At 55.1% G+C, this 19,927-nt stretch overlaps 4 protein-coding genes across 9 annotated transcripts in view; 1 reads left to right on the forward strand and 3 right to left on the reverse strand.

Annotated features, from left to right (window-relative positions):
* The window catches only part of LOC145517344 (uncharacterized), a 325,418-nt gene that overhangs the window by 4,265 nt on the left and 301,226 nt on the right, over positions 1 to 19,927 (forward strand). Inside the window, exons 3-10 of one of the 6 annotated variants that reach the window (XR_014061979.1) lie at positions 4,714 to 4,971; positions 5,589 to 5,700; positions 7,792 to 7,908; positions 9,890 to 10,115; positions 12,358 to 12,615; positions 13,233 to 13,344; positions 13,565 to 13,662; positions 14,166 to 14,758. The gene's annotated coding sequence lies outside the window, so the exon portion shown is untranslated. Of the gene's footprint in view, positions 1 to 2,245; positions 2,472 to 4,713; positions 4,972 to 5,480; positions 5,701 to 5,920; positions 6,019 to 6,521; positions 7,115 to 7,791; positions 7,909 to 9,889; positions 10,116 to 12,357; positions 12,616 to 13,232; positions 13,345 to 13,564; positions 13,663 to 14,165; positions 14,759 to 17,533; positions 17,760 to 19,927 lie in introns of those variants that run through there. The other 5 variants (XR_014061982.1, XR_014061981.1, XR_014061986.1 and 2 more) reach the window with 5 other exon arrangements.
* On the reverse strand, positions 86 to 4,079 carry LOC145517121 (uncharacterized). Its single transcript, XM_081519382.1, has 3 exons — positions 1,711 to 4,079; positions 999 to 1,311; positions 86 to 746 (listed from the first exon to the last, which is right to left on the reverse strand). Exons 1-3 carry the CDS (start codon positions 1,945 to 1,947, stop codon positions 118 to 120), a joined length of 1,179 nt encoding a protein of 392 aa, XP_081375508.1. The 5' UTR covers positions 1,948 to 4,079; the 3' UTR covers positions 86 to 117.
* Positions 7,730 to 11,722, reverse strand: LOC145517144 (uncharacterized). Its single transcript, XM_081519406.1, has 3 exons — positions 9,355 to 11,722; positions 8,643 to 8,955; positions 7,730 to 8,390 (listed from the first exon to the last, which is right to left on the reverse strand). The coding sequence occupies exons 1-3, from the start codon at positions 9,589 to 9,591 to the stop codon at positions 7,762 to 7,764; spliced, it is 1,179 nt and encodes a 392-aa protein (XP_081375532.1). The 5' UTR covers positions 9,592 to 11,722; the 3' UTR covers positions 7,730 to 7,761.
* On the reverse strand, positions 15,374 to 19,367 carry LOC145517161 (uncharacterized). Its single transcript, XM_081519424.1, has 3 exons — positions 16,999 to 19,367; positions 16,287 to 16,599; positions 15,374 to 16,034 (listed from the first exon to the last, which is right to left on the reverse strand). The coding sequence occupies exons 1-3, from the start codon at positions 17,233 to 17,235 to the stop codon at positions 15,406 to 15,408; spliced, it is 1,179 nt and encodes a 392-aa protein (XP_081375550.1). The 5' UTR covers positions 17,236 to 19,367; the 3' UTR covers positions 15,374 to 15,405.

Genomic DNA, 19,927 nt, shown 5'->3' on the forward strand with positions numbered 1-19,927 from the left:
TGGGGGGTGGGGCATAAAGATGGAACGGGTCTGAAACTACAAAGTGGTGATGGTAACACAGTATCACCAGAGTTACACAACAGTGTTCCCAAATTGCAACAATGATGAAAAAGTTTACTAATCCCAACTTAACCAACAAAAATACAGGAAACCACGCAAAAAAGAAAACATCACCAGAAAGGTGGAAACAAACCAAATGCAAAGCAGTTCGGGGGAAAGGAACTCCATGTCCCCTGGGGGCAGACCGAGTTGACGGCGTCCACGGTGAGCAGACAGGGATGGAGGCTGCAGAGCCGACCGCTCCCCTGGACGTGGTGTTTCCGGCAAGGGCTCTGGGTCTCTGTCCAGAGCGGGGGCTCGTTCTCCCTGCAGGGGTGGGTGAGTCATCGTGGGCGTCTGGGTGTTGCGCGGGAGCCAGGGCAGGCTCTCCCTGCCGAGGCGGTGACTCCTCCTCTGCCTCGGGTTCTCCTGCCAAAGGCCGAGCAGGTAGAGGTGCACGTGGAGGTGGAGGTTCTGGCTGAGGGGGTGGGACATCAGTGCCTGGGGCTGGGGGTCCTGCAGGCACGGAGATCCGATCTGCCCGGTGTGCTGGCCAGTACCCAGCTGGCCTGGTGTCTCTGCGAGGGCAAGTCTCGGTTCTCCATCTGCCCTCGGTGGATCCCTGGGTCCTGCACCTGGAGCCACCACCTCTGTAGGGACAGGTCTGGGAAGTGGAGCCTGGTTCCAGTTGGAGGCCAGTGCTAGAGCTGTGGGAGAAGCATCGTTTGCCCGCAGGCCAGCCTTGGCATGTGCGTATCCCGGGACAGAAAGCTTCCAAGAGATTCCCAAAGAATACCCAGGGTCGGATGTCTTTTGGGACTGAAGTGTGCAAGATGGGGGGCGGGGGGTGTGAGGCCAGCGCTTGCTGCAGGCCCAGCAGCAGCTTTCGGGGACTCGTCCCTGTGTAGCTCAGCACCCCCTCCGCACACACTCCCGTACACCAGCCCCAGCGTCCTCACCTCTGTGCTCTGGCGTGCTGGGCTCCAGGTCCTCCTGCTGCCTCAGAGGCCGGGGTTCTCGGGACTCTGGGTCGGAGCCGGGTGTGCTGAGCTCCGTGGCAGCCTCAGACTGGGCCGCCGGGTGTATCCTGGGCGGTGTCTCGGCAGCAGGCCTTCCCCGCCTCCGCTTCGCCCCCGGTGGGGCTGATGCCTCCGTGGGCACGCTCACCTGGAGCCTGCACTGGGCCTCACGGGCGGGGGGGTGGTGCTCCGACCCCTCCCTCCGGGAGCTGGATGGGGTGTCCCCGTCCTCGGCCTCATCACGTGGGAAGCTCTGCAACGACAGTGACCGTCAGCCAGCCATGCTGGGAGTTTTCCGAGCTGGGCCTGGCCAGTGGAGCCGCTGCTTCGGCCTGCTCGAACTTCTCTGCCCAGAAGGGTCAGAGACGTGTGTCTGCTCAGATCCCCACCCGGGAGGAAAGAGACCCACCTGAGGGTGTGAGGTCAGCCTGGGCGGCCGGCCCTGCCCGCACTCTCCCCATCCCGCCCAGCATGCTCTCCCCTGGGGTGTGGACACAACTTGTCCGCAGGCTTCTGACCCCACATCCACCTGGGCTTCCTTGAGGGAGACACGCCCCGAGAAACCCGCATCCACACACACAGGCAAAGGACCCGGTGTTTCCGGGTGGCATGGGAGAGGTGGCCTGGCCCGGCCTGGGGCTCCCCGTGTTACCTTTCTGTTTCTCCGGGCAAAGGGCCAGAGGCGTCTCGGGGGTGCCCTGAGCCAACGTCGACAGGGTGCCCACGCACACTGCCTGTGAGCTCTCCTGAGGCCCCGGCCTCTGGGCAGGGGCAAACAGCAGAACATCTCGGCAGCAAGTGATCTGGCTGGGGGCTCCTCTCCGCTCTCGAGGCCTGGATACCCGGGTTGCGGGTTCTGTTGGGTTCTGTTGCCGGCAGGTGACATCATTTCCTGGGGTTCGTGCTGAGGTCCCTTCCCCAAAACTTCCCAAGCGAATCCCTGGGTTTCTGACTGCTCGACCACCACCCTTAAGCCATGTGCAGGCACAGTGACACCCACCCAGCCCAGCCGACAGCCCTGGGGAGGCCTGGGTGCAGCCAGGGCCTGAGCTCCGAGGGCCCCGCTGCTCTCAGACCAGGCTCCTTCTTCTCATAAGTGGTGTGGCCCTGGACAAGCATATGCCCCTCAGGGTTTCCCCAGTCTCTCCATCTGCAGAGTGGCGGTCATTCTCCCATCTGCTTCCTAGGTCTGTCGGCCTACGAGCAGCTCCATGCCTTTCCACCTGGGGCCGATATCACGTGGAGCGTGTGCGCTGAGACTTCAGAAAGAAAGATTCCTTCCTGGGCTGACACAGCACAGAATGGGGCAGAACGAGGCCTGGATGTGCCGTGGTACCCAGGAAAAGGCACTCCCCCTCCTGACTGTTTTGAGACCCCGCATCCAAGTTGGAGGACCGAAAGGAAGACTCGAAGGTCTCCCTCTCTTATAGAAAAGAGTGGCCAACTTTCTGGTCCTCTGTTTCCATTGAGATTCTGTTCAAGTGTCCCAGCTCGGCTTCTGCGGGTGGCTGAGCTTCTAATGGCTCCCTGCGTTCTTGTCTTTTCCTCTCCAAACCTTCCGTCCTTTTCCCCCTTCTGGGGTGGATGGGCGCTGTCATTGCTTCTACCTTCGAGACAGATTGATGAAAAGTCTGGACCATCGACTCCTTTCCTCTCTTTGGTTCCGTGTCTCTCTCTGGCTGTGTCCCTCTCTTTTCCTTTCTCAATTCAGTCTGTGTCTTCCTCTTTCTCTCTCGTGTGTGGACGGATGGATGCTAGGAATGCACATGTATATGATTAGATGAGGGTTATGTTTTAGGGATAGGTTAGAGGGAGAGAAAGGCTTTAGGTCGGAGTTGGTCATGGGGGAAGGGTCAAGGGTGGTGGTGGTGTTTCTTGGAATCTGAGTGCTGTGCATTCTTCGTCTCTTTCCATATGAACCCCTTCTCAGATACACCACTTGCAAGGAGTCTCTCGTGTTCCGTTTCCTCTCTTTTGCATTTGTGAATGCTTGCTTAGCTTCTCTGTTGTGAAGAGGTTCCATTGGATGGAAACCCATTGGTGTACTTCGTGTACCTCTTTCCCTTACTTGAAGAGACCCATTTCTACCTCCGCCCAGCAAATGGCAAGGAGACTCTGATGTTAAGGAGCCTTTGACCTACGCTTCTTTCTAGCTATCTCATGACATCAGCCTTTAGGGTGAGGTTTTCCCCGATATTGAGGTGGTCTGAGATCAAAACCAATAGCGTTCTTCAGATGTAGCTGTCTGGTTTTCCCATGGACATGTATTGAAGAGGCTTTCTTGTTCCCATTTGGATATTCTCCCCTTCTGTGTCAGAGATGAGTTGAGCATGGATGCTGGGGTCTGTGTCTGGACCCTCAACTTTATTCCATCGATCTGGATCTGTGTGTGTTGTTGTATTCCCAATAGCATACTGTCCGGCTCCTGCTGCTGCTGCTGCGGCTAAGTCACTTCAGTCGTGTCTGACTCTGCGCGACCCCATGGCCTGCAGCCTACCAGGCTCCTCCGTCCAGGGCATTTTCCAGGCAAGAGTACTGGAGTGGGTCGCCATTGCCTTCTCCGATACTCTCCTGAGGATCCTAGTTTGGTCGTCTAATTTCCTTTCACACAACCTTGGATGTCCGTATCGGGGCTTTTTCGTCGGATTGTATTGACAATTTAGGCTCTTTTCTGTTTCCGTACCCCTTTTGCAATTCTTGGTTGGGTGCGAAAATGCATTGGCATTTTGGGAGGAATAGCATCGAAGCTGTGGATTGCCTTGTGGGGCTGGGATATCATTTTCCAAATAGGAATTCTTTCAAGCCCTGAGCACAGCTTCTCTTTCCAGGGATTGGTGTGGGCTTGATCTTCCTTCTTCCATCTCTCGCCGTTTTGTGAGAACAGGTCCTTCCTTCCCTTCTGGGTTAGATGGACCCGTGGGGATCACTTCAGTGAATGGCATTGTCAGTGGGGGTGATAATTCCCTTCTCATTGGAAGACTTTGCTGTGAGTATTAGAAATGCAAGTGATTTCTCTTCCCCTTCCTCCCTGTCCATCTCTCAGAGCCACCGGGAAACAGAGGCCTCACCCAGGGTCACACAGGCCTGAGGAGGTACAACTAGACTGTTGATTCTTCAGGCCCTCAGTGCTGGACATCATCCGGGATACTCTGTGTGTGTCTTCCTCAGTCTGGTGTCCCTTCAGACCTTTCCCTAGTTTTCACAGGCTTGTTGTGTTGGTGTTCTTTGTCTGTTTGGAGACACATCCTTGATAAGCTTTGTGTTTCCACTCATTCGTCTCGCGATGTGTGACCTGTCTTTTGCTTTTGTACTGAGGTCTTTCCCACAGTAGATATCTTTGATTTTGCAAAGTCCACTGTATTCTCCTGGTTTTTTTTGTGGACTGCCTTTTAGTTTTGTGTGTGAAGACTCAAAGCACGTGTCCGGTTTCGGCTCATTGTTCCTCTAGATTTGTGACAAGTTTTCATGGAATGTTTGTCTAGGGATAACTGGAAGTGAACTCGGTGTAAGGTGTCAAGTCTCCATCTTCATTCATGTCATCCCCTGCAGTTTCCAATACCCTGTTCCTGAGTGGTATTGGAGACCTTGAGGGAAGTTTGCTTGCATTGGAGTTTGCGTTTCCACCTTGATTAACTTCACACTGTTCTGCCCTCAGGGACACTGTCAAGGGGGAGTGAGGAGCAGCCTGCACTTCCAGCAGTGACCACACGGTGGGGCGAGTGCTGCTCTCCCCTCTGGGAGCCCCAGGCCACAGGCATCCCAGTGAGGAGCCAGCTCTGTGCTCAGCTGAAAGGAGTTAGTCTCTCAGGAGCCTCTGAGCCCTTCCGTTTGGATCACCCAGGGTGGGCATTTACTGTGACAGAAAAAATTGCCCTGAATTCCATGGACGGAAGAGCCTGGCTGTGTAGAGATCGTGAGTTGCCGTGAATCAGACACAACTGAGGACACAAAAATTCAATAGATTAAAACACTTTTTGGGTGTGGGGGGGAGTAAAAGGGGGTGATGTGGGTTTTTTTGTCTTATAAAATAGCCAAGGGAAATCTAGTTTAAACCTAAATTCACATATATGGGATAGGTATAGCTCTCCGTCACCCTATTAAAAAAACTACTAAACTTTTTTGAAAGTGTATTTTGTAGCTTCCTTGAGCACTTCATTGTGAAGCTTTTTTTTTTTTTTTTTTCTGTGACTTTGGCCTCATTAAAAAGTACGGTTTGCCTTTACTGGATAATTTTGTTCATTGGTTTCTTAGGGAATCTTGGTAATATTTGAGTTTCCTGGGGAGTATGGTCACATGACCTGGCCCTGGCCAATCGGTGCCTTCCACCTCCTTGGCCACTGTGATTGGCTCCGGACTGGGGCAGTGCCCAATCGGGGCCCAGGGCCGGGCCTCACGTTAGAAGCCAGGGGAAGAGGAGCTCTCGTCCTGCTGGGGTAGGGGAAGGGGTGGGGCCGGGGGAGGTCAGGCTCCATAAGTGGGAGGGGCGTGAGGTCCGCCTGCGGCAGTTGGTGACCTTCCTGCTCCCCTCAGGGCAGAGCCGCCGGCGTGAGAATGAGGGCGCTGCTGAGCCCAGGGACTGGGATGGCCTGTTGCTGCTGTGGTCCCAGAGCTCCACCCGAGACCTGAGGGAAGCCGTCTGCCCGTGAGTCCTCTCCCGCTTGTCTGTCAGCTTGTTTGAAACATGCTGGGTTTTCTGCCCAGCTGGCTAAGGGGAGTCCCTGGAAACGCAAGGGTGTGGGTTTTGGCAGACTTCAGGGAAGACATGCCAGATGAGCCTGGGAGACTCCAGCTTAATCTGGATTCAGGAGATATCTCCTCGGGCCAGCTAGTAATTGTAGGATAAGCCTAATGAGTCTTCACAGGATGAAGAGAGTAACGTGCCAAGGTAGCAATCGATGTCCTCATTCGAGAGGTTGAAGCTGGTGCTCAGAGAAGCGGGGAACTTGGCCAGAACAAGCAGGTGTGCACCCAGACAGAACCCCCAGATCCGGCCATTGGAGCTCAGGGAGGCCACTGGTGTGGCTTGTCCCTGTGGCAGGGGCCGAGGCATGCAGCCCACCCTGATTCCTGCGGGGGCCTGACTTGGGAAGTGCCATCTGGTAGCTTTGAGACTCACCAAACCAAATTGCACTGGAGAGAGGAAGGACACCTTCCTTCATCCACCCCCCACCCGCGCCGGATTCCCACATACCCTGACCCCTTTCTCTGGATTTCGGAGCCATTTCCAGAGTCCCGCTCATATGACCTCATTCGAAGTGCACTGTGGACGAGCTGCCATCTGCAGCTGCTACCACAGCAGCCAAGGGCTTTAGCTCCCGAGTACCTCCCTTCCTTTGGAACTTGGGGGCCCTCTACTCCCCACTTGCACACCACACACCTTTGCTGAGGATTGTGGGGACCCTCACTCAGTTTGCAGCACGTTGTAGCCATCCCTGTCCTCTCAATACCTCCCTTGAAACTCAGCTTGTGAGCTCCTTTGGAGCAGCGTGGCCCACCTGCAACACTGCAACGGAAGAGACACAGCTGACAGTGAAACAGCAGCTTAGATCTGACGGCCGGAAAGCTCTGTCAAAAGGGACCTCCCTCTTCACACCGTAGAGGCTCTAGGAGCCGCCAGGGTTTCGGAACCAGTGCTGGGGCCAAAAGGACTCCACAGCTGTTTTCCTTCCTGGGGAGGGTTCTGGCTCGAGTGGGAATGGCTCAAGTCTCCTAAGGTTCTGAAAGCCCACTGTGTGCAGATTCACGGTACACAGAGAGCAGAAGGTGGAGTCCTGTCCTGGAGGTGGTCACAGCTCACGGATGAGCCAGGCAGGCAGGCAGGCAGGGCATGAGAACACCTGAGCTGCCTTCATGAGTGAATGGTGTGGGGGCAGAGGAAGAGAAGCCGGTCTGCTCCCTCGTGTGGTGCCCAGGGCAGGTTGTCCCCAGAGGAATCCCTTACGACAGTGAGGACTATCACGGCTGTTTCCCAAGGGGTTCTGTCAGTGCGTGTCTTCCCCGGAGCGGTCAGGCCGTCTCTAAAATACACTGGCCATGGGCATTGCCTCTCCTTGGAACTTCCCATCTGTTTCTCTTTTTTATGGAACAGTGAATTTCTAGAGGGGTTCTGGGCCACAAGGATGTTGGGTCATTTTCTAGCCTTCTGTCATGAAGAACGCTTTCCTGGGCGTTGGGGTGGTTTGTTGTTCCAGCTCCCTTTCTTGGCTTCTTTTGGGAGCTGGTGCAACAAGAGGAGCTCAGCCTCTGCCTTCTGGCTGAGATGGCACCCTTCAAACAGCAATGCCTGCCTGGAGATAATGATGGCATTTGCCAAAAGGGCTTCGTTTGGCACATGGTATCTTGAAAGGACGTACAACGTCCTTTCAGCTATCAAAGGCTAGTTCAAAGGACATAAACATGAGAACTCTCCAGTGGAGTCTTACAGTAGGTGGAGCGTCCGAAAAAAACTCCTTCAGTCATTTCACTGAGAGTCATTGATTGGGGACACCAAGAATATAGGAAGGAATGCAGAAGGAAAAGATGAAATTGTGTTCAGGATCGGGCGGAGGGATGAACAGGGCGTGCTTGCCTTGAATCCAGGCTTTGTTGGGGGGTGGGGCATAAAGATGGAACGGGTCTGAAACTACAAAGTGGTGATGGTAACACAGTATCACCAGAGTTACACAACAGTGTTCCCAAATTGCAACAATGATGAAAAAGTTTACTAATCCCAACTTAACCAACAAAAATACAGGAAACCACGCAAAAAAGAAAACATCACCAGAAAGGTGGAAACAAACCAAATGCAAAGCAGTTCGGGGGAAAGGAACTCCATGTCCCCTGGGGGCAGACCGAGTTGACGGCGTCCACGGTGAGCAGACAGGGATGGAGGCTGCAGAGCCGACCGCTCCCCTGGACGTGGTGTTTCCGGCAAGGGCTCTGGGTCTCTGTCCAGAGCGGGGGCTCGTTCTCCCTGCAGGGGTGGGTGAGTCATCGTGGGCGTCTGGGTGTTGCGCGGGAGCCAGGGCAGGCTCTCCCTGCCGAGGCGGTGACTCCTCCTCTGCCTCGGGTTCTCCTGCCAAAGGCCGAGCAGGTAGAGGTGCACGTGGAGGTGGAGGTTCTGGCTGAGGGGGTGGGACATCAGTGCCTGGGGCTGGGGGTCCTGCAGGCACGGAGATCCGATCTGCCCGGTGTGCTGGCCAGTACCCAGCTGGCCTGGTGTCTCTGCGAGGGCAAGTCTCGGTTCTCCATCTGCCCTCGGTGGATCCCTGGGTCCTGCACCTGGAGCCACCACCTCTGTAGGGACAGGTCTGGGAAGTGGAGCCTGGTTCCAGTTGGAGGCCAGTGCTAGAGCTGTGGGAGAAGCATCGTTTGCCCGCAGGCCAGCCTTGGCATGTGCGTATCCCGGGACAGAAAGCTTCCAAGAGATTCCCAAAGAATACCCAGGGTCGGATGTCTTTTGGGACTGAAGTGTGCAAGATGGGGGGCGGGGGGTGTGAGGCCAGCGCTTGCTGCAGGCCCAGCAGCAGCTTTCGGGGACTCGTCCCTGTGTAGCTCAGCACCCCCTCCGCACACACTCCCGTACACCAGCCCCAGCGTCCTCACCTCTGTGCTCTGGCGTGCTGGGCTCCAGGTCCTCCTGCTGCCTCAGAGGCCGGGGTTCTCGGGACTCTGGGTCGGAGCCGGGTGTGCTGAGCTCCGTGGCAGCCTCAGACTGGGCCGCCGGGTGTATCCTGGGCGGTGTCTCGGCAGCAGGCCTTCCCCGCCTCCGCTTCGCCCCCGGTGGGGCTGATGCCTCCGTGGGCACGCTCACCTGGAGCCTGCACTGGGCCTCACGGGCGGGGGGGTGGTGCTCCGACCCCTCCCTCCGGGAGCTGGATGGGGTGTCCCCGTCCTCGGCCTCATCACGTGGGAAGCTCTGCAACGACAGTGACCGTCAGCCAGCCATGCTGGGAGTTTTCCGAGCTGGGCCTGGCCAGTGGAGCCGCTGCTTCGGCCTGCTCGAACTTCTCTGCCCAGAAGGGTCAGAGACGTGTGTCTGCTCAGATCCCCACCCGGGAGGAAAGAGACCCACCTGAGGGTGTGAGGTCAGCCTGGGCGGCCGGCCCTGCCCGCACTCTCCCCATCCCGCCCAGCATGCTCTCCCCTGGGGTGTGGACACAACTTGTCCGCAGGCTTCTGACCCCACATCCACCTGGGCTTCCTTGAGGGAGACACGCCCCGAGAAACCCGCATCCACACACACAGGCAAAGGACCCGGTGTTTCCGGGTGGCATGGGAGAGGTGGCCTGGCCCGGCCTGGGGCTCCCCGTGTTACCTTTCTGTTTCTCCGGGCAAAGGGCCAGAGGCGTCTCGGGGGTGCCCTGAGCCAACGTCGACAGGGTGCCCACGCACACTGCCTGTGAGCTCTCCTGAGGCCCCGGCCTCTGGGCAGGGGCAAACAGCAGAACATCTCGGCAGCAAGTGATCTGGCTGGGGGCTCCTCTCCGCTCTCGAGGCCTGGATACCCGGGTTGCGGGTTCTGTTGGGTTCTGTTGCCGGCAGGTGACATCATTTCCTGGGGTTCGTGCTGAGGTCCCTTCCCCAAAACTTCCCAAGCGAATCCCTGGGTTTCTGACTGCTCGACCACCACCCTTAAGCCATGTGCAGGCACAGTGACACCCACCCAGCCCAGCCGACAGCCCTGGGGAGGCCTGGGTGCAGCCAGGGCCTGAGCTCCGAGGGCCCCGCTGCTCTCAGACCAGGCTCCTTCTTCTCATAAGTGGTGTGGCCCTGGACAAGCATATGCCCCTCAGGGTTTCCCCAGTCTCTCCATCTGCAGAGTGGCGGTCATTCTCCCATCTGCTTCCTAGGTCTGTCGGCCTACGAGCAGCTCCATGCCTTTCCACCTGGGGCCGATATCACGTGGAGCGTGTGCGCTGAGACTTCAGAAAGAAAGATTCCTTCCTGGGCTGACACAGCACAGAATGGGGCAGAACGAGGCCTGGATGTGCCGTGGTACCCAGGAAAAGGCACTCCCCCTCCTGACTGTTTTGAGACCCCGCATCCAAGTTGGAGGACCGAAAGGAAGACTCGAAGGTCTCCCTCTCTTATAGAAAAGAGTGGCCAACTTTCTGGTCCTCTGTTTCCATTGAGATTCTGTTCAAGTGTCCCAGCTCGGCTTCTGCGGGTGGCTGAGCTTCTAATGGCTCCCTGCGTTCTTGTCTTTTCCTCTCCAAACCTTCCGTCCTTTTCCCCCTTCTGGGGTGGATGGGCGCTGTCATTGCTTCTACCTTCGAGACAGATTGATGAAAAGTCTGGACCATCGACTCCTTTCCTCTCTTTGGTTCCGTGTCTCTCTCTGGCTGTGTCCCTCTCTTTTCCTTTCTCAATTCAGTCTGTGTCTTCCTCTTTCTCTCTCGTGTGTGGACGGATGGATGCTAGGAATGCACATGTATATGATTAGATGAGGGTTATGTTTTAGGGATAGGTTAGAGGGAGAGAAAGGCTTTAGGTCGGAGTTGGTCATGGGGGAAGGGTCAAGGGTGGTGGTGGTGTTTCTTGGAATCTGAGTGCTGTGCATTCTTCGTCTCTTTCCATATGAACCCCTTCTCAGATACACCACTTGCAAGGAGTCTCTCGTGTTCCGTTTCCTCTCTTTTGCATTTGTGAATGCTTGCTTAGCTTCTCTGTTGTGAAGAGGTTCCATTGGATGGAAACCCATTGGTGTACTTCGTGTACCTCTTTCCCTTACTTGAAGAGACCCATTTCTACCTCCGCCCAGCAAATGGCAAGGAGACTCTGATGTTAAGGAGCCTTTGACCTACGCTTCTTTCTAGCTATCTCATGACATCAGCCTTTAGGGTGAGGTTTTCCCCGATATTGAGGTGGTCTGAGATCAAAACCAATAGCGTTCTTCAGATGTAGCTGTCTGGTTTTCCCATGGACATGTATTGAAGAGGCTTTCTTGTTCCCATTTGGATATTCTCCCCTTCTGTGTCAGAGATGAGTTGAGCATGGATGCTGGGGTCTGTGTCTGGACCCTCAACTTTATTCCATCGATCTGGATCTGTGTGTGTTGTTGTATTCCCAATAGCATACTGTCCGGCTCCTGCTGCTGCTGCTGCGGCTAAGTCACTTCAGTCGTGTCTGACTCTGCGCGACCCCATGGCCTGCAGCCTACCAGGCTCCTCCGTCCAGGGCATTTTCCAGGCAAGAGTACTGGAGTGGGTCGCCATTGCCTTCTCCGATACTCTCCTGAGGATCCTAGTTTGGTCGTCTAATTTCCTTTCACACAACCTTGGATGTCCGTATCGGGGCTTTTTCGTCGGATTGTATTGACAATTTAGGCTCTTTTCTGTTTCCGTACCCCTTTTGCAATTCTTGGTTGGGTGCGAAAATGCATTGGCATTTTGGGAGGAATAGCATCGAAGCTGTGGATTGCCTTGTGGGGCTGGGATATCATTTTCCAAATAGGAATTCTTTCAAGCCCTGAGCACAGCTTCTCTTTCCAGGGATTGGTGTGGGCTTGATCTTCCTTCTTCCATCTCTCGCCGTTTTGTGAGAACAGGTCCTTCCTTCCCTTCTGGGTTAGATGGACCCGTGGGGATCACTTCAGTGAATGGCATTGTCAGTGGGGGTGATAATTCCCTTCTCATTGGAAGACTTTGCTGTGAGTATTAGAAATGCAAGTGATTTCTCTTCCCCTTCCTCCCTGTCCATCTCTCAGAGCCACCGGGAAACAGAGGCCTCACCCAGGGTCACACAGGCCTGAGGAGGTACAACTAGACTGTTGATTCTTCAGGCCCTCAGTGCTGGACATCATCCGGGATACTCTGTGTGTGTCTTCCTCAGTCTGGTGTCCCTTCAGACCTTTCCCTAGTTTTCACAGGCTTGTTGTGTTGGTGTTCTTTGTCTGTTTGGAGACACATCCTTGATAAGCTTTGTGTTTCCACTCATTCGTCTCGCGATGTGTGACCTGTCTTTTGCTTTTGTACTGAGGTCTTTCCCACAGTAGATATCTTTGATTTTGCAAAGTCCACTGTATTCTCCTGGTTTTTTTTGTGGACTGCCTTTTAGTTTTGTGTGTGAAGACTCAAAGCACGTGTCCGGTTTCGGCTCATTGTTCCTCTAGATTTGTGACAAGTTTTCATGGAATGTTTGTCTAGGGATAACTGGAAGTGAACTCGGTGTAAGGTGTCAAGTCTCCATCTTCATTCATGTCATCCCCTGCAGTTTCCAATACCCTGTTCCTGAGTGGTATTGGAGACCTTGAGGGAAGTTTGCTTGCATTGGAGTTTGCGTTTCCACCTTGATTAACTTCACACTGTTCTGCCCTCAGGGACACTGTCAAGGGGGAGTGAGGAGCAGCCTGCACTTCCAGCAGTGACCACACGGTGGGGCGAGTGCTGCTCTCCCCTCTGGGAGCCCCAGGCCACAGGCATCCCAGTGAGGAGCCAGCTCTGTGCTCAGCTGAAAGGAGTTAGTCTCTCAGGAGCCTCTGAGCCCTTCCGTTTGGATCACCCAGGGTGGGCATTTACTGTGACAGAAAAAATTGCCCTGAATTCCATGGACGGAAGAGCCTGGCTGTGTAGAGATCGTGAGTTGCCGTGAATCAGACACAACTGAGGACACAAAAATTCAATAGATTAAAACACTTTTTGGGTGTGGGGGGGAGTAAAAGGGGGTGATGTGGGTTTTTTTGTCTTATAAAATAGCCAAGGGAAATCTAGTTTAAACCTAAATTCACATATATGGGATAGGTATAGCTCTCCGTCACCCTATTAAAAAAAACTACTAAACTTTTTTGAAAGTTTATTTTGTAGCTTCCTTGAGCACTTCATTGTGAAGCTTTTTTTTTTTTTTTTTCTGTGACTTTGGCCTCATTAAAAAGTACGGTTTGCCTTTACTGGATAATTTTGTTCATTGGTTTCTTAGGGAATCTTGGTAATATTTGAGTTTCCTGGGGAGTATGGTCACATGACCTGGCCCTGGCCAATCGGTGCCTTCCACCTCCTTGGCCACTGTGATTGGCTCCGGACTGGGGCAGTGCCCAATCGGGGCCCAGGGCCGGGCCTCACGTTAGAAGCCAGGGGAAGAGGAGCTCTCGTCCTGCTGGGGTAGGGGAAGGGGTGGGGCCGGGGGAGGTCAGGCTCCATAAGTGGGAGGGGCGTGAGGTCCGCCTGCGGCAGTTGGTGACCTTCCTGCTCCCCTCAGGGCAGAGCCGCCGGCGTGAGAATGAGGGCGCTGCTGAGCCCAGGGACTGGGATGGCCTGTTGCTGCTGTGGTCCCAGAGCTCCACCCGAGACCTGAGGGAAGCCGTCTGCCCGTGAGTCCTCTCCCGCTTGTCTGTCAGCTTGTTTGAAACATGCTGGGTTTTCTGCCCAGCTGGCTAAGGGGAGTCCCTGGAAACGCAAGGGTGTGGGTTTTGGCAGACTTCAGGGAAGACATGCCAGATGAGCCTGGGAGACACCAGCTTAATCTGGATTCAGGAGATATCTCCTCGGGCCAGCTAGTAATTGTAGGATAAGCCTAATGAGTCTTCACAGGATGAAGAGAGTAACGTGCCAAGGTAGCAATCGATGTCCTCATTCGAGAGGTTGAAGCTGGTGCTCAGAGAAGCGGGGAACTTGGCCAGAACAAGCAGGTGTGCACCCAGACAGAACCCCCAGATCCGGCCATTGGAGCTCAGGGAGGCCACTGGTGTGGCTTGTCCCTGTGGCAGGGGCCGAGGCATGCAGCCCACCCTGATTCCTGCGGGGGCCTGACTTGGGAAGTGCCATCTGGTAGCTTTGAGACTCACCAAACCAAATTGCACTGGAGAGAGGAAGGACACCTTCCTTCATCCACCCCCCACCCCCGCCGGATTCCCACATACCCTGACCCCTTTCTCTGGATTTCGGAGCCATTTCCAGAGTCCCGCTCATATGACCTCATTCGAAGTGCACTGTGGACGAGCTGCCATCTGCAGCTGCTACCACAGCAGCCAAGGGCTTTAGCTCCCGAGTACCTCCCTTCCTTTGGAACTTGGGGGCCCTCTACTCCCCACTTGCACACCACACACCTTTGCTGAGGATTGTGGGGACCCTCACTCAGTTTGCAGCACGTTGTAGCCATCCCTGTCCTCTCAATACCTCCCTTGAAACTCAGCTTGTGAGCTCCTTTGGAGCAGCGTGGCCCACCTGCAACACTGCAACGGAAGAGACACAGCTGACAGTGAAACAGCAGCTTAGATCTGACGGCCGGAAAGCTCTGTCAAAAGGGACCTCCCTCTTCACACCGTAGAGGCTCTAGGAGCCGCCAGGGTTTCGGAACCAGTGCTGGGGCCAAAAGGACTCCACAGCTGTTTTCCTTCCTGGGGAGGGTTCTGGCTCGAGTGGGAATGGCTCAAGTCTCCTAAGGTTCTGAAAGCCCACTGTGTGCAGATTCACGGTACACAGAGAGCAGAAGGTGGAGTCCTGTCCTGGAGGTGGTCACAGCTCACGGATGAGCCAGGCAGGCAGGCAGGCAGGGCATGAGAACACCTGAGCTGCCTTCATGAGTGAATGGTGTGGGGGCAGAGGAAGAGAAGCCGGTCTGCTCCCTCGTGTGGTGCCCAGGGCAGGTTGTCCCCAGAGGAATCCCTTACGACAGTGAGGACTATCACGGCTGTTTCCCAAGGGGTTCTGTCAGTGCGTGTCTTCCCCGGAGCGGTCAGGCCGTCTCTAAAATACACTGGCCATGGGCATTGCCTCTCCTTGGAACTTCCCATCTGTTTCTCTTTTTTATGGAACAGTGAATTTCTAGAGGGGTTCTGGGCCACAAGGATGTTGGGTCATTTTCTAGCCTTCTGTCATGAAGAACGCTTTCCTGGGCGTTGGGGTGGTTTGTTGTTCCAGCTCCCTTTCTTGGCTTCTTTTGGGAGCTGGTGCAACAAGAGGAGCTCAGCCTCTGCCTTCTGGCTGAGATGGCACCCTTCAAACAGCAATGCCTGCCTGGAGATAATGATGGCATTTGCCAAAAGGGCTTCGTTTGGCACATGGTATCTTGAAAGGACGTACAACGTCCTTTCAGCTATCAAAGGCTAGTTCAAAGGACATAAACATGAGAACTCTCCAGTGGAGTCTTACAGTAGGTGGAGCGTCCGAAAAAAACTCCTTCAGTCATTTCACTGAGAGTCATTGATTGGGGACACCAAGAATATAGGAAGGAATGCAGAAGGAAAAGATGAAATTGTGTTCAGGATCGGGCGGAGGGATGAACAGGGCGTGCTTGCCTTGAATCCAGGCTTTGTTGGGGGGTGGGGCATAAAGATGGAACGGGTCTGAAACTACAAAGTGGTGATGGTAACACAGTATCACCAGAGTTACACAACAGTGTTCCCAAATTGCAACAATGATGAAAAAGTTTACTAATCCCAACTTAACCAACAAAAATACAGGAAACCACGCAAAAAAGAAAACATCACCAGAAAGGTGGAAACAAACCAAATGCAAAGCAGTTCGGGGGAAAGGAACTCCATGTCCCCTGGGGGCAGACCGAGTTGACGGCGTCCACGGTGAGCAGACAGGGATGGAGGCTGCAGAGCCGACCGCTCCCCTGGACGTGGTGTTTCCGGCAAGGGCTCTGGGTCTCTGTCCAGAGCGGGGGCTCGTTCTCCCTGCAGGGGTGGGTGAGTCATCGTGGGCGTCTGGGTGTTGCGCGGGAGCCAGGGCAGGCTCTCCCTGCCGAGGCGGTGACTCCTCCTCTGCCTCGGGTTCTCCTGCCAAAGGCCGAGCAGGTAGAGGTGCACGTGGAGGTGGAGGTTCTGGCTGAGGGGGTGGGACATCAGTGCCTGGGGCTGGGGGTCCTGCAGGCACGGAGATCCGATCTGCCCGGTGTGCTGGCCAGTACCCAGCTGGCCTGGTGTCTCTGCGAGGGCAAGTCTCGGTTCTCCATCTGCCCTCGGTGGATCCCTGGGTCCTGCACCTGGAGCCACCACCTCTGTAGGGACAGGTCTGGGAAGTGGAGCCTGGTTCCAGTTGGAGGCCAGTGCTAGAGCTGTGGGAGAAGCATCGTTTGCCCGCAGGCCAGCCTTGGCATGTGCGTATCCCGGGACAGAAAGCTTCCAAGAGATTCCCAAAGAATACCCAGGGTCGGATGTCTTTTGGGACTGAAGTGTGCAAGATGGGGGGCGGGGGGTGTGAGGCCAGCGCTTGCTGCAGGCCCAGCAGCAGCTTTCGGGGACTCGTCCCTGTGTAGCTCAGCACCCCCTCCGCACACACTCCCGTACACCAGCCCCAGCGTCCTCACCTCTGTGCTCTGGCGTGCTGGGCTCCAGGTCCTCCTGCTGCCTCAGAGGCCGGGGTTCTCGGGACTCTGGGTCGGAGCCGGGTGTGCTGAGCTCCGTGGCAGCCTCAGACTGGGCCGCCGGGTGTATCCTGGGCGGTGTCTCGGCAGCAGGCCTTCCCCGCCTCCGCTTCGCCCCCGGTGGGGCTGATGCCTCCGTGGGCACGCTCACCTGGAGCCTGCACTGGGCCTCACGGGCGGGGGGGTGGTGCTCCGACCCCTCCCTCCGGGAGCTGGATGGGGTGTCCCCGTCCTCGGCCTCATCACGTGGGAAGCTCTGCAACGACAGTGACCGTCAGCCAGCCATGCTGGGAGTTTTCCGAGCTGGGCCTGGCCAGTGGAGCCGCTGCTTCGGCCTGCTCGAACTTCTCTGCCCAGAAGGGTCAGAGACGTGTGTCTGCTCAGATCCCCACCCGGGAGGAAAGAGACCCACCTGAGGGTGTGAGGTCAGCCTGGGCGGCCGGCCCTGCCCGCACTCTCCCCATCCCGCCCAGCATGCTCTCCCCTGGGGTGTGGACACAACTTGTCCGCAGGCTTCTGACCCCACATCCACCTGGGCTTCCTTGAGGGAGACACGCCCCGAGAAACCCGCATCCACACACACAGGCAAAGGACCCGGTGTTTCCGGGTGGCATGGGAGAGGTGGCCTGGCCCGGCCTGGGGCTCCCCGTGTTACCTTTCTGTTTCTCCGGGCAAAGGGCCAGAGGCGTCTCGGGGGTGCCCTGAGCCAACGTCGACAGGGTGCCCACGCACACTGCCTGTGAGCTCTCCTGAGGCCCCGGCCTCTGGGCAGGGGCAAACAGCAGAACATCTCGGCAGCAAGTGATCTGGCTGGGGGCTCCTCTCCGCTCTCGAGGCCTGGATACCCGGGTTGCGGGTTCTGTTGGGTTCTGTTGCCGGCAGGTGACATCATTTCCTGGGGTTCGTGCTGAGGTCCCTTCCCCAAAACTTCCCAAGCGAATCCCTGGGTTTCTGACTGCTCGACCACCACCCTTAAGCCATGTGCAGGCACAGTGACACCCACCCAGCCCAGCCGACAGCCCTGGGGAGGCCTGGGTGCAGCCAGGGCCTGAGCTCCGAGGGCCCCGCTGCTCTCAGACCAGGCTCCTTCTTCTCATAAGTGGTGTGGCCCTGGACAAGCATATGCCCCTCAGGGTTTCCCCAGTCTCTCCATCTGCAGAGTGGCGGTCATTCTCCCATCTGCTTCCTAGGTCTGTCGGCCTACGAGCAGCTCCATGCCTTTCCACCTGGGGCCGATATCACGTGGAGCGTGTGCGCTGAGACTTCAGAAAGAAAGATTCCTTCCTGGGCTGACACAGCACAGAATGGGGCAGAACGAGGCCTGGATGTGCCGTGGTACCCAGGAAAAGGCACTCCCCCTCCTGACTGTTTTGAGACCCCGCATCCAAGTTGGAGGACCGAAAGGAAGACTCGAAGGTCTCCCTCTCTTATAGAAAAGAGTGGCCAACTTTCTGGTCCTCTGTTTCCATTGAGATTCTGTTCAAGTGTCCCAGCTCGGCTTCTGCGGGTGGCTGAGCTTCTAATGGCTCCCTGCGTTCTTGTCTTTTCCTCTCCAAACCTTCCGTCCTTTTCCCCCTTCTGGGGTGGATGGGCGCTGTCATTGCTTCTACCTTCGAGACAGATTGATGAAAAGTCTGGACCATCGACTCCTTTCCTCTCTTTGGTTCCGTGTCTCTCTCTGGCTGTGTCCCTCTCTTTTCCTTTCTCAATTCAGTCTGTGTCTTCCTCTTTCTCTCTCGTGTGTGGACGGATGGATGCTAGGAATGCACATGTATATGATTAGATGAGGGTTATGTTTTAGGGATAGGTTAGAGGGAGAGAAAGGCTTTAGGTCGGAGTTGGTCATGGGGGAAGGGTCAAGGGTGGTGGTGGTGTTTCTTGGAATCTGAGTGCTGTGCATTCTTCGTCTCTTTCCATATGAACCCCTTCTCAGATACACCACTTGCAAGGAGTCTCTCGTGTTCCGTTTCCTCTCTTTTGCATTTGTGAATGCTTGCTTAGCTTCTCTGTTGTGAAGAGGTTCCATTGGATGGAAACCCATTGGTGTACTTCGTGTACCTCTTTCCCTTACTTGAAGAGACCCATTTCTACCTCCGCCCAGCAAATGGCAAGGAGACTCTGATGTTAAGGAGCCTTTGACCTACGCTTCTTTCTAGCTATCTCATGACATCAGCCTTTAGGGTGAGGTTTTCCCCGATATTGAGGTGGTCTGAGATCAAAACCAATAGCGTTCTTCAGATGTAGCTGTCTGGTTTTCCCATGGACATGTATTGAAGAGGCTTTCTTGTTCCCATTTGGATATTCTCCCCTTCTGTGTCAGAGATGAGTTGAGCATGGATGCTGGGGTCTGTGTCTGGACCCTCAACTTTATTCCATCGATCTGGATCTGTGTGTGTTGTTGTATTCCCAATAGCATACTGTCCGGCTCCTGCTGCTGCTGCTGCGGCTAAGTCACTTCAGTCGTGTCTGACTCTGCGCGACCCCATGGCCTGCAGCCTACCAGGCTCCTCCGTCCAGGGCATTTTCCAGGCAAGAGTACTGGAGTGGGTCGCCATTGCCTTCTCCGATACTCTCCTGAGGATCCTAGTTTGGTCGTCTAATTTCCTTTCACACAACCTTGGATGTCCGTATCGGGGCTTTTTCGTCGGATTGTATTGACAATTTAGGCTCTTTTCTGTTTCCGTACCCCTTTTGCAATTCTTGGTTGGGTGCGAAAATGCATTGGCATTTTGGGAGGAATAGCATCGAAGCTGTGGATTGCCTTGTGGGGCTGGGATATCATTTTCCAAATAGGAATTCTTTCAAGCCCTGAGCACAGCTTCTCTTTCCAGGGATTGGTGTGGGCTTGATCTTCCTTCTTCCATCTCTCGCCGTTTTGTGAGAACAGGTCCTTCCTTCCCTTCTGGGTTAGATGGACCCGTGGGGATCACTTCAGTGAATGGCATTGTCAGTGGGGGTGATAATTCCCTTCTCATTGGAAGACTTTGCTGTGAGTATTAGAAATGCAAGTGATTTCTCTTCCCCTTCCTCCCTGTCCATCTCTCAGAGCCACCGGGAAACAGAGGCCTCACCCAGGGTCACACAGGCCTGAGGAGGTACAACTAGACTGTTGATTCTTCAGGCCCTCAGTGCTGGACATCATCCGGGATACTCTGTGTGTGTCTTCCTCAGTCTGGTGTCCCTTCAGACCTTTCCCTAGTTTTCACAGGCTTGTTGTGTTGGTGTTCTTTGTCTGTTTGGAGACACATCCTTGATAAGCTTTGTGTTTCCACTCATTCGTCTCGCGATGTGTGACCTGTCTTTTGCTTTTGTACTGAGGTCTTTCCCACAGTAGATATCTTTGATTTTGCAAAGTCCACTGTATTCTCCTGGTTTTTTTTGTGGACTGCCTTTTAGTTTTGTGTGTGAAGACTCAAAGCACGTGTCCGGTTTCGGCTCATTGTTCCTCTAGATTTGTGACAAGTTTTCATGGAATGTTTGTCTAGGGATAACTGGAAGTGAACTCGGTGTAAGGTGTCAAGTCTCCATCTTCATTCATGTCATCCCCTGCAGTTTCCAATACCCTGTTCCTGAGTGGTATTGGA

This window comes from Giraffa tippelskirchi, chromosome 8, assembly GCF_054371585.1.
Source record: "Giraffa tippelskirchi isolate mGirTip1 chromosome 8, T2T-mGirTip1v1.2.pri, whole genome shotgun sequence".
Lineage (NCBI taxonomy): Eukaryota > Metazoa > Chordata > Mammalia > Artiodactyla > Giraffidae > Giraffa > Giraffa tippelskirchi.

Bases quoted from the DNA above. Each gene is read 5' to 3' on its own strand.
- LOC145517121 (XM_081519382.1), bottom strand. From the start codon at position 1,947: ATGATGTCACCTGCCGGCAACAGAACCCAACAGAACCCGCAACCCGGG. The intron at 1,312-1,710 runs GTAACACGGGGA...CTGTCGTTGCAG, and splicing joins TTGCCCGGAGAAACAGAAAG to AGCTTCCCACGTGATGAGGC. The intron at 747-998 runs GTGAGGACGCTG...CTTCTCCCACAG, and splicing joins CAGCACGCCAGAGCACAGAG to CTCTAGCACTGGCCTCCAAC.
- LOC145517144 (XM_081519406.1), bottom strand. From the start codon at position 9,591: ATGATGTCACCTGCCGGCAACAGAACCCAACAGAACCCGCAACCCGGG. The intron at 8,956-9,354 runs GTAACACGGGGA...CTGTCGTTGCAG, and splicing joins TTGCCCGGAGAAACAGAAAG to AGCTTCCCACGTGATGAGGC. The intron at 8,391-8,642 runs GTGAGGACGCTG...CTTCTCCCACAG, and splicing joins CAGCACGCCAGAGCACAGAG to CTCTAGCACTGGCCTCCAAC.
- LOC145517161 (XM_081519424.1), bottom strand. From the start codon at position 17,235: ATGATGTCACCTGCCGGCAACAGAACCCAACAGAACCCGCAACCCGGG. The intron at 16,600-16,998 runs GTAACACGGGGA...CTGTCGTTGCAG, and splicing joins TTGCCCGGAGAAACAGAAAG to AGCTTCCCACGTGATGAGGC. The intron at 16,035-16,286 runs GTGAGGACGCTG...CTTCTCCCACAG, and splicing joins CAGCACGCCAGAGCACAGAG to CTCTAGCACTGGCCTCCAAC.